A 13,228-nucleotide genomic window follows, 5' to 3' on the forward strand; every position below is an offset into this window, starting at 1 on the left:
AACTAACAACAATAGCAAAACCACCACAATCTGATACTGGCTCGACAAGAATCCAGAAGCACAGCCTAACACTATGTTCATGGTCCATTGCCTCAACTGCCAAGTAACAGACCTACCAAAAAATAACCTATGAACACATAGAATCCCTCCTTAATCTAAGCTCACTTCCTTTAACTATGGCAACAACACACTTACCTAAGCACAATCACACACAATAAATCACATTATAAGTTGCGTGAGCAGAACACAGCAACCACTACCATCTGATACTGGCTCGACAAGAATCCAGAAGCATAGCGAACTATGTTCATGGTCCGTGCCTCAACTGCCAAGTACTCAGACGTCTACAAAAACTCATGAGGCAAATTATTACAAGAGCAGGACCACACCAATCCCCTTCATCCAAACTTAAACACAAACTTCAGTGCAAGCTCTTCTCAGGGGTCATCAGGCAGGCACCTTCCTTCGTCAGTGTTTCGCTGAATAGGAGATGAAATAGTCTATAGTTGCATAGCATAGTATATATGCAGTGTATAAAGACTGATGAAGATTTTGATCAAATATCTAACTCCAATGATAATTTGTATATTGTCTTTATTCAGAAATAATCTTGCATCTTCAAACCACAGGTTTATGACAAACATGGATGCTAAAACTGCATCTGATTAAAACTATTATTATTAACAATTATTAAAAAAAATGTTTTTGATTAATCAGTTATTACAATTAATTACTATGTTCTATTTTTAGGTAATTTATTAAGTATTCTAAAGCATGGATTGTTAAGCTTGGACTTGCTTTGGATTATTTTTTTTTGTCAAAGGTGTTCAAAGGGTTTTATTGTGTGCTTCTCAGGAATATTAATTATTTATAAAATATGATAAAAATAAACAAAACATATCTTATTATTTCTATATTTTTTAAATAATATTCTCATAAAATACTAAACTACTTAAGGACATTATTTTATTTTATACAACCATTCACCTGAAATAAAGCATTATTTTTCAATTTAATACTGGAGTTCAGGCATAAAATGAGTATATGTTAGAATGATTTGGTAAAAAGATTTTTGCAGTAATGTATTAGAAGGAAAATGTACGAGGTGTAGCAACAGATGGATATGTTGATATGTTGTTATTGTTAATGAATGCACTTCTAATAGTGGTGCAATATTTTAAACACTATTTAGTGCAGGTTTGGAACACAGACCCTTTTTTCAGTGAATGTGATCTTTACAATGTTGAGGCACTTTTAAACAAATTATTACACAAATAATTTTCGATTAGATTAACGTGTCGCCCCAGTCTTTGTGGGGATACAAGAATTTTGTGTGAACATGATGATATAATATATATTCAACCCCCTGGTTAACTTTGTACAAAAGGAAATACAGTTGCAAGACAAAAAATATGTGAACCCTTTGGGATTGCTTGAATTACTGCATAAATAAGTAATTAAAGTGTTCTGATCTTCATCTAAGTCACATCAATAGACAAACACAGTCTGCTTAAACTGATAACACACAAATTATGTTTGCATGGTTTTATTGAACACATGTTAACATGCACAGTTTAATAACTGCTTGACCGTCCTTTGGCAGCAATAACCTCAACCACCATACCCTGCACTGTGAATGTTAACATGTGTTCAATAAATCCATGCCAACATATTTTTTGTGTGGTATTAGTTTAAGCAGACTGTGTTTGTCTATTGTTGTGACTTAGGTCAATTTATGCAGAAATCAAAGCAGTTCCAAAGGGTTCACTTATTTTTTCTTGCAACTGTACATATTACAGCTGTGTCTAGTTTCAAAGTTCTGGCAAAAAAGCTGAATCATTTGTGTCTGGGTGAGTCAGTGAATTTGATACAATACATGGGTCTGCAGTGTGTCAGCACAGAGCTGACATTTGTACAATTCTTTAAAATCTCAGGGCATTTGAAATGATTGTAGTGTACACAAGTTCATTAAACTGCTTTTGTGCTGAAGGTGTCAGAAACATTAGCAGGTCTTTTTCCAAAGTATGCATTTACTTTTTATTTTTTTCCTTCTTTTTTTGGGGAGGGAGCGTTTTGTGTCTTATTTCTGTAATTACAGCCACATGTTGGAGAGTTTCTTGCTCACACATGAAAAATTCTCTGCTCTCTTGACCTTGTAGTGATTGATTTATCAAACCTCAGTTTTATAGAAAGAGACGTTTCTCCATGTTTTGTGCGTGTAATCTCACAAAGATTAAAATGAGAATGAATGCCTGAAACATCTGATATTCCATTAGCTGCAGTCCCTTTACGTTTGTAGAAGCGGCACATTAGCCATGCATGTTTATCGACCTTGGAAATAAATTTGTTGATTTTTTTTTTCCAACAACAATGAGGATAGTGAATTAGCAATGCCATTAGCATTTTATTTATTTACTCTGTGCGTAATTATTTATCTGTTCAACAACAGGAAGTCTGGCAACAGTCGAGTCTGCTTAGTGCAAGGGTCTTAGGAGAATATGAAAAATACAGAATATATCTTGTTTGTGTGTATATGTATGCACAGATGAAGCATAACAGTTTGGCTGCTCATAGATGAAGCAAATGATGTTGATTATCTTGTCAGAAATGCATGAGAATGTCTGGGATAGGGGTTGGCGATATGACCCTAAAATAATATCACAATATTTCACTGTATTTTCATGATAAAAATACTCTTGACAAAATGACAAAACACGGAATTAAAAAAGAATTATTTCCAGAATACACTGCTGCAACAAAATGAAAATGAAATGTTATTATTGCATGCAATATGATATGGCTCACTCCTAACTCAGATATTAAAAAAAATATAAGAATTTTATCAGATTAGTAACAGAAGTCAAAGATGACGAATGTCATGATGCTTATAATGCACTCTAAATATCTCCATATATCCAGGATTAAAATTAAATAAATGATACTGGACAGATATAATCTGTCTCTAGTAGATATGTAATGGGAAATGACAACAGTGTGACACATCCCAAAATGGAAAGACTTTGCTGTGTTTTGTATTAGTGGACTTGAAGAAAGGCAAATCCAAAACCACTGACGGGCTGTTGGGCATCCAAGACTCATGAATGTTTAAGGGCAACGAAGGCAAACCTGTCTGGTCAGAAAGACAGAAGGGCAACTATGTGGCAGAGAAAGGTCTCAAATATTTTTTGCTGGCTTATGGAGGAATATCTCAGAAAACACAGTATTGAACCCTGTGTTGCCTCCTCTGCTGTAAATATTTCTTAGAATTGTAAAAATTAAAAGTGAAAAAAAGCTGCTTTTCCCTTCAAGTAATAATCAACTATAGTCACACACAAATGTTTGGGTGGCCCTGGTCATTTTTCTTATTTTATTTTAGAAATGACAGTAAGTACACATTTAATGAATACACACAGCTGGCAAAAATGTGGTTGGTGCAAAAATTGGTGCATTTTATATACAGCTCTGGAAAAAATAAGATACCACCTAAAAACAATGAGTTTCTTTGAAAAATAATCAATAGGAAGATGAATGATCACAAGCCATAAAACCAAACTGAACTGCTTGACTTTTTGTACCAGGAGTGGCATAAATTTAATCAAAAGCAGTGTGTAGGACTGGTGGAGGAGCACATGCTAAGATGCATGAAAACTGTGATTAAAAAACAGGGTTATTCCACCAGATATTGATTTCTAAACTAAACCTTGATTATGAACTTTTTTTTCTTTGCATTATTTGAGCTCTGCATTAGGGCTGAACGATTAATTGCATTTGCGATTATCTCGCGATATTTTAAAACGAGATTCTCTAACCGCACAGGCTGCGATTTGACTGGTCACGTGACTTGGGAGCGAGCCGAGCCGAGGACGAGCGGAGCAAACCCGAGCAGGAGGCAGGGAGGTGGAGAAGTGAAGTCAACACAGCGCACTTTCACACCAGCACTGTTTGGTCTGGTTAAATCGAACTCTGGTCCGTTTGTAACTTTAGTGCGGTTCGATTGAGCAGGTGTGAAAACAGTAATCGCACTCGGGTGCGGATCAAAAGAACCGAACCGAGACCAGCTAGAGGAGGTGAATAATGTTAATTACCACAGCTGTGAACAAACACTGTCTCCATGCTCGCGCCGTCTGCGCTGTATTCACCGCTCACAGCCGCGTGACTCTGTTTATTATGTATAAATCTGCGCTGCACGTAGAAACACAATCTTCTCGCTGTATTTACTTTTTTCGTATATTTATATTTAACGTACTCCCGTGTCAGACAGCTCTGACCAATCAGAGGACACAGGCTGCTCGCGTGGTTTATTGATGCGCATTTTGGTGCGTTTACATTTATGCCTATGTGAAACCAGACCGAACAGAGCGAGAAAGCGCTCCAAGTAAACAAACTCATTAACTGATTCAGACCAGAGAAACCAACTACAGGTGTGAAAACGCCCAAAAAAAACATCACAAAGCCTCGTATGGTATTTGCAAGGCTAAAATGCCAACGACCAGTGCTGCATCTTCAAATACAGAAAATAACGAGTCGGTTAAAGCAGATTCTCTTTATGTTTTTTGCACTTTATTTTTTTATGATGTTACTAGCTGGAGAGCAGTAAGTTTAATTTTTTATATCTATTTTTTCTATAAAAAAAATGGTGAAAAGGAAAAGCTATTTATATATTTATATTTCTATTAAAAAAAATGGTTAAAAGGAAAAGCATAGATTTGTTTGCTTTATTGTTATCTGTGCTTTAAATAAATCTGACTGTTTTATTATTAAACAAATTGATTTATTGCTTCTGTTTGTTGAAAAATACTTGAGAAGACATTAAAAAATCGCGTTTTAAATCGCAATCGCAATTTATAGATAAAAAATTGCAATTAGATTATTTTCCAAAATCGTTCAGCCCTACTCTGCATCTTTTATTTTATTTCAGCCGTTTCAGGGATTTGGGAGAAATGTTGTCCGTAGCTAGAATAAAACAACAATGTTCATTTTAATCAAACGCATACCTATAAATAGCAAAAATCAGAGAAACAGATTCAGAAACGGAAGTGGTCTCTTAATGTTTTGTTTTTAAAAAATGTAATAATAGTATGAAACTGTGTTCTTCTATTCTGATTAAATATTTTGTATTGGCTGTATTATGTTTTTTGTAGAGGAGATTAAGCTTTGAAAAGCTTTGTTAAATTTACAGGACAATGAAAGGCAATCTGATCTTGTAGTTTAAATAGTTTTTTTAGCCATTTGTGTTTCCTGTTAATTTTCATTTTCGCGAAATGTCAGTTTCAGTTGGACAAATTATTGTGGAAAACAATATTATTGGTAATTTAAGACATAAGTATAATGATCATATAACACATGCCCCTTTAAAAAGCATCTTAAACTAACTAAACATTTTTGCCATTTTGGTAAAAAAAAAAAAAAAAAAAAAAAAAAAAAACTAAATAAGTAGCTTTTGGCTAAAATAATTTCATAAAATGTGAAACGCACACATTGTAGGTTTGTGTAATGTACTGTAATGTCCAAAAAGGTACATACACACAATGCCTATAGCACTTTCCAGACAGCTGTTACCGTGACTGACGGTTAGAGGGAGTTATTATTTGGATTCCCGTGTTTAAATCTGCCCTGAGGGTAACCCCCGCCTAGCCTTCAACTCCTAAGTGAAGTCACTAGCAAACCACACACACCTGATACTCCTTGTGCTATCATCAAAGCTCGGTGGCGCTATTTGCAAAATTGAAAAATTGGTTCCAAACTTAAAAAACAGGAGGACGCCCTCGGCTCGAGTGGTTCTCATTTTGTAGCAAGGTGTTTTTAATGAGTGATACTGTGGACACTGTTTCTGTTTTTTTGCATGTTGTCAGTTTATGAAAGCAAGTTCTATAAATCCATCAGCCTGCTTATTTATATATTTATTTATTTATTTTTTATAGTTAATTTCAAAATTTCTCCCATTTTCTCCCAATTTGAGAGGCTAATTATCCTACACACTCACTAAGACTGCCCTTATCATTAGTTAAGCAAGTAATGCCCCTAACACTAGGGGGGTGAAGACTGGCACATGTCTCCTCTGACACATGTGAAGTCAGACACCACCTCTTTTTCAACTGGGAAGCCAGTATGCTCGGAGGAAAGCGCAGCTTCCCAGTTCTGAACACAACAGCCATCAGACCCCTGTGCTGACCAACATCACACTAGCAGTAACGTGGGAGCACACAATATACACCTAGTCAAAGAGAGCAAAGCCAGTTGAATCTCAAAATAACAACAAATATAAAATAGAAAAACAGTAAAACATATGTAATACATTCTTATTATATGACCAAAATTTATTAGACTAAAACTAGACTAAAATGTGACTAAACCTAATAATATCCGATAGACTAAAATGTATTTATTATACAATTTAGTCAAAAGACTAAGACTGAACTGTATCAAAATCACCTGTCAAAATGAACTGTGATATACTCTTGTACTTTGCTTTATGTATTTGCCTGCATTCAGGGAGGGGAATAATCCTTTGTTTAAATATAATTATATTAAAAATCCAAGTGCTATTGCAATTTAAATAAAACAGACAAATAATGTAAAGGATCTGAATTTTTTTTTTAGTTTATATATTTGTCCCCATGTACTTTTCCGGACCTGTGTGGATGTATAATGACTTTTTAAAATTAATTTAAAAGCTGTCTGAGCACCTTGTACCCACCTAGCAAGATGTGAACATCCTAGTGTCTGTCCACAAGGCTCTGAGCCTGCTAGTGATTTTGGCCATAACTCTCTTATTCTATCACTTATGAATAAGAATAAACCTTTAAGTGTAACAGAAAGTGATTTGATTTATATTGTGATGCATATCGATATTGGCTGATATGGAAAACTATATCGTGATAAGATTTTTTTTCTATATCGCCCAGCCCTATTACCACACCTTTCATTATTTACTATTGATTTTGTGCTAATAAGAAATATCAGTGTTTGAGTATTTGTCTTCTGAAAGCTCTCTCCATCCATCCGTCCATCCCTCCGTCCGGTCAGCTCCGTTTGCTCCTGAAGTGATGTCACAAGGTATCATATCCACTCAAGAGACAGAAAGCTGCAGCTCTCTCTCTCTCTCTCTCTCTCTCTCTCCGCCAGCCCCCTCTGCCAAGACGCTGTGTCTCTTTAATCATAGTTTTCATTTCAGTACATTGAAATTTCTGTTACCAAGGACAACGTCATAAATAAAAAGGGGTTTGTGGGGATTTTTACCTGCTTGCTCTCTAACTTTTTGTGCATTAGAGGAGAGTACAAAAGGGAAAAAAAGATGAGGTGGTCATCTGTGAAAATTTATTATCATTTATTACGCAGGGGCTGGAAAGGGGAAGTAAGTAAAAGCTTGAAGGCACACATCCATAAAAAGGGACGAGAGACCCTTAAATGAAAAGCAAAGTGAATTTCTGTATCTTGTCTTGCCCTAATGAGGAGGAAGAGCCTTTATTCATTCTAGTGTATGGCGCCTTCACTCTCTTCAGTTGAACAGCATGTGCTCTGTACTGATGTATGGTCAGAATCTGAGAGGAATTTGTCTGGGCTTCATACGGTGTGTGTAGGCTGCATTGTAGATGTTGTAGTGCATGAGTATGAATGGCCTACAATCTAAGGCTTTATTTTTTAAATAATATCTTTATTCGATTTTCACAATTATAGATGGAAAGACAGTTTACAATTTAAAAACAACAAAAAAAAAACACAAACAATAAATAAACAAAATATGTATGTAACCTTTATAATTCACTTTATATGGGTCTGTTACACTGCTTTTTTTGTAGTGTTCTTCTTTACACTTCATATTAAACTACAAATCATTTAATTATTAATTATTAATTAATTATCAAAGTCAGCAAGCTCCCTTTTTTAATATTCAGAAAAAATTTATCTCCCATTTATCTCTGAATAATTTTATTTTACCCTTAATGAAATTAAGTTATTCCATTTTTAAGGATTAAGTTTAAAAGTTAGTCTTCCAAAAGATGTGGGTTAATCAAGATGAATTCTTTTATTTAGACTTAGAACTTAGGATTTAGGACTAATTTATTGTTTATTTAAAACCATTATTTTAATTACAATAATATTATTTATTTATATAATAATTTGATATTACCTGTCTTCTATCATCACAGACCCTTCAGCACACTATAAGAAAGTATGCTTCATTGGATTTTTAGGAATGTTTTCATGAGATTTTTCCTCATCTTGGTCGTATCTGGGCCGCTGATTATCTAAATGAACTGAAGTTCCTGCCTTCCTTTGCACTACATTGCAGCCTCAAGGGTGCTCGTTTCCAGAGCGCAATGTTTACTGAAATCATCTTTTTTTTTAACCATACAATTGTTTCCTAATTAATTTTTCCCGTAATTAATTTATGCGTTTTGTTTGATGTATAGCAATACTTTGAAAGCAGGACTGCCAGTCTATTGCATACTTTTCGACCATTTCGCTGTGGCGAGTTCAAAAGAAACAATGTATTTAAACCCAAAAATGCACAATGCATTTAAATGTGCTCCATTTTTACGTGTTTGTTTTTAACTGGACATTAATGAATTAACATTTTTAAACAATCCATCATCATTGTTTTGATGCCACTTATTTTTAACTCAATTATATTCTAATTGCTCATTTTTTTGTAATATGCAGGGGATGCTTTCCCCACTTTGTTTAACACACAACAAAAGATTAATCACAAATAAGAGCATGATCAAAAACATGGTAATTAATTTGCAGCACTAAATAGGAAATTGTAATCCTAATAAAAACAATGGGTTATGCATTGTAAATTAACACCCTCTGTCTCTGGGTATTCATTCAGTGTGTGGTTTTATGTGCAGAGTAGCAGAGCAGCAGGCAGTGTGTGTTTAGACATGGCAGAAAGTGGTCCTACGGTGTCTGTTACTATGCCGTTCCCACACACTCAAAATTATATATATATTTTTTAAGTGAACAGAAAAAGTATAAATTAGTTTAAAGACATGTCATGTTTTCCGCATGGCTGAATGTATAGGAAATTTCATCATGTTTCATCCTCAGGTCAGAGAGTCTTTGGTCATTTTGGTCATTGGTCATTTTATTTTTTTGCGAATATACAGAATATCCACACAATAAATGTGTTTATTCTAATAATTTCACAACATGCCTGTAAATACTGTTTACAGTTTATCAGGTTGACATTTAATGACATATTTCAGTTTAATTCAGTGGAAAGACCCGTCACTGTTTGAAATATGAATTGGAATTTCTGTAACGCTCAGCGTGGCACCTGTGTACACGTAAAGTTTGGCCCTTTGACAAAGGAAACGATAAGCTCACTAGTTACTGTCTGAGTAGAGTTTGATTGACTATTGGGGAAAGCCAATAAGAAAGGGCTCCATCTACCCACCCAGAGAGAGGACGGTCGGTTGTGCTCTCTCAGACTCTGGCAGCTGATGGTATGCTACATGATTCGAACCAGTGATCAGATTATAGTGACAGCGCTTTAGACCACTGGACTACTTAGCGCACTAAAAAGCATATTTAACATCACTGATTAAATATATAAAAGCAACAACTCCTTTTGTCAATAATAACCAATGCCTTCTGGCTACTGCGTGATGTGGTGATCAACTGGTGGCTGAATCTTTTTGTTATTTCAGCCATTTTTCACTGTCTGCAAATAAATTTTCTAAATGACCATATTTCTATTTGGAATTTGGGAGACATGTCTGTAGTTTATAGAGTAAAACATGATGTTCATTTTACTCAAACAAATACCTATAAATAGCAAAATCAGAGAAACTTATTCAGAAACTGAAGTGGTCTCTTATTTTTTTTGTCAGAACTGTATATTAGTTTTTCCAAGTACACACATATTCCAATAAGCGTTTTGGTATTTCTCACTTTCAGCACTGGTTTAATTCAGCTTTCAGAAAAGGAACATGATTCTTGTTAGAACCAAAATAAGGCACAGATAGGTGTATTTCAATTTTTTAATGTTTATTCTTTAATCGAAAACCAATGCACCTCTTAATATGACTAAAATATATATTCACACAACACACAGCTCACTCTGGATTCTGGGCTAACATTTGAAACAAGCCACTTCAGATTGTCAATAATGATATATTGAGAGAGCTGTGCTGTGCTGTCCACTAGCTGTGGCAAAGTGGATGTTCCAAACTCCTGGTTGATTGATGGCTGGATGCTGCCATTCTTTTAAAGATGTCATAGGTGTGTGATATTAGTAAAAATGCTGCACCTTCCATAGATGAAAACATTTAATTGCACAGTTGGACAAGACTCTGCAGAACTTCTCTTCTTGTATGAATCGATGGATTTCTAATGGCTTTTGCGTCTTGTTATTTTGGTACAGCATGTCTCTTGCTTCCCTGTAAAGTGTTCTTTTTCAGCCTGTCCTTTGTCCAAATCTCTTTACCTCTGGATTGTATTGAGCTGGAAGGTGAATGCGTTTCTTGAACATTCAATAAGAACAGCGCTGGAGATAATGAAAAACTGCTGCTGTTTTGCCACCATATGCGCCCTCATTGTGTACCCAAGGGCAGCTCATTCATGTTCCTCTCAGCGTTGGCCACAGAGGGTTTTATTTTTTTTGTGGTTTTGAAATAGTTGTACTTTGTTACTTTCATTATTTTATCTTTACCTCTTCTGCCGATTGTTGTTGATTAGCTACTCCATAACTGGCGCTTTGTCTTCTCGCATGTTTGTGCTTCTGGCTCATCTCTGGGTGAGTGGGTATTGAACGTGGGCACTTAAAGCTGAAAAATGTGAGCTTCACAAAGCTGGAGAAAACCTTGGGATGAGCTTCTCAATTAGGTAGCATATGAGCAACAGTGGCTGCTGGATGCTTAGTTCTCAGTGCTTGTCCAGTTTAGAGAGCTTGCATCATTTTAAACATATAGAGGAATTATATTTTCTTCTTACTCAGCTGTACTTGTATTGGGTTTCTAAACATGGTCCCTTTTTTGTTGTCTCTATCCTATAGCATCCTCAATGAAATGAAGAGGAAAAAAGAAAATAGCCCTAACAACTTCTTTTTCTTTTTTCTTTTCCGTTTTCTTCTTTTGCAGGGTCTCTTCATCTTCCTGATATATGGCGTGTACAACACGGAGGTAAGTCTGCAGTGTGTCTCAAGGCTGAGTGAGTGAGTGAGAGAAATGACAAGTTTCTGATGGCTCCCCACCAATGGGATGTGGGGTGAGTGGTGGGGGGAGGCCCGAAGTCAACGTTGTCTTTTTTTTTTTTTTTTCTCCTCTCTCCCCTTCTCCTCTCTCTCTTTTTTTTCCACATGAGCGTCCCACTGCCCTTCATGCTTGGGCTAACTTATATGCATCCAGGCCCGCCATTAACCACTGACACGCAGAGTAAAGAGCTAGTCATTCCTCACCCACATTGGCTAATATTTCACTGCCTCTTTAAGTTTTTAAACTCATGGTCCTCCATTTAACATCCTGACATTAGGGCCCTGCCAGCTTAGGGCGTCTTTGCTGGAAGTCCAGGGTGAAAATAGAATATATGCAGGACAGCAGGCACATAGTTCCAGGCATGTCACAGAAAAACAGATATTAACATTTAGATGCTCCTTTAGAGGGGAAAACTAATGGTACACAATAAAATAGAATATCGGTTTAATGGATGAGGGCTGTTTTTGAATAAACACTTCTTGGTAAATTGTCCTCTTTAAATTCTAATGAAAACATGAATAAAGTAAATATGGATAAGTATAGCACACGCACAGAATTGGTTATAGATCATCTTTGTAAACGTGTATTTGTAAGGACATATGCTATACAGTATATGAGTATCTGGCATACATCTGTCCGGTTGGGAGGCTCAAACACCTGCACCTTTTTGTTGGGTAATTTTTAAAAAGTATTTTATTTATTTTACAAAAGCTAATTGATTATTTAATTATACATTAATTAGCCATCGCTTTATTTGGAAGATGTTGTTATCGATTATGTGTTATTTTTTATCATTAATAAAGTTTTCACTTATTCACTCATTAAACCCATCCTATTGCAAACCTCCTTAAATCTCTTTTAATCCTTTATTTGATTAAATCTACAGGCAAAGTAGTTTACAATGCAGGGTTTTTAACTGCACATAGTAAAACAGATCATGTACAATATGTGCTTTCTGGATTATTTCTGAACCACTTACTCATTTACTTAATTACTCATTTACTTACTTATTTTCTCACAGTATGAGTCTAACGTATACATTTTCTTCTCAGGCTAACTTATTTTATTTATTATTATACATCCATTTCTGCATTCAAGGCCTGAAAAACATTCCAAAATCAATGAGATGAAGCTATAAAGGGCTAATAATGGTAAAAAAAAAAAAAATACAAAAAAAAAATAAAATATTGAATAATAATGTAATTTAAGAACGCTAATGTCAACAGGTGAAAAGAAATATCCATGAAAGGCTTAGTCTTTAAGAAGCAAAATGGACAGGGAATCTCCAATTAGTCAAAGAGTGTGTGAGAAGATTAATGCTTTCAAAAATGGCACTTACAGCTTTACTGTTCAAAACAGAAGTTGTATATCAATCATGTTAAGAAGCAGTGAAAACCTCTCTGGGATGGATCTAGAATGGACCAAGTTATACAGTTGAAACCTGTATTATGCTCAGACAAATCAGGACTCCATATCATGAGCTCCTGACCAAAGCTTAAAAGAACCATTCAGACTGTTAGCCAATGTGTCATGGTACAGGCATTATTCATACAGACAAGTGCATAAAGAGCTCAAATAATTGAGTTCTGCCTGTAAAATGACATTGTTTTTAAATATGTTCATGCACTTTTCAACAAGACAATGGAAAACCACATGCTGCACATATTTAAAAGGTGTGGCTGCAGAAGAAGAGAGTAAAGCTTGCAGTGCTTATCTGTGGAGAGTTTTGAGATTGAGACCCCTGGAGACCCTTGTACTGCATGGGTTGCAGGGAGAATGGGACAGTATAACATTTAAAAAAACACTTAATTGTTTGGTATCCTCCTTTCCAAACATCCCTCCCTGTGAGAATGATAGCATTACATATAAATAAATAAATAAATAAAACATTTTTACCATCACAACTTTTTGGTATGGATGTATATCAACAGATGAAATTAAGCTGACCCATAAAAAATGTGAAACCTCTTTGGTTCATTTTAGGGCAGGGAGGTTAATTAAATTAATTTGAATTGATTAAATTACTC

At 35.2% G+C, this 13,228-nt stretch overlaps 1 protein-coding gene across 2 annotated transcripts in view; it reads left to right on the forward strand.

Annotated features, from left to right (window-relative positions):
* LOC103036603 (adhesion G-protein coupled receptor D2) overlaps nt 1–13,228 on the forward strand; it is a 114,972-nt gene that overhangs the window by 52,360 nt on the left and 49,384 nt on the right. For both annotated transcript variants that reach the window (XR_007424931.1, XM_015601270.3), the window contains exon 21: nt 11,088–11,129. Coding sequence is in view for 1 of the 2 variants with exons in the window: in XM_015601270.3 (XP_015456756.3) it covers nt 11,088–11,129 (42 nt within the window). In the remaining variant the exon portion in view is untranslated. The remainder of the gene's footprint in view (nt 1–11,087; nt 11,130–13,228) is intronic.

This window comes from Astyanax mexicanus, chromosome 16 (assembly GCF_023375975.1).
Source record: "Astyanax mexicanus isolate ESR-SI-001 chromosome 16, AstMex3_surface, whole genome shotgun sequence".
NCBI classification, from domain to species: domain Eukaryota; kingdom Metazoa; phylum Chordata; class Actinopteri; order Characiformes; family Acestrorhamphidae; genus Astyanax; species Astyanax mexicanus.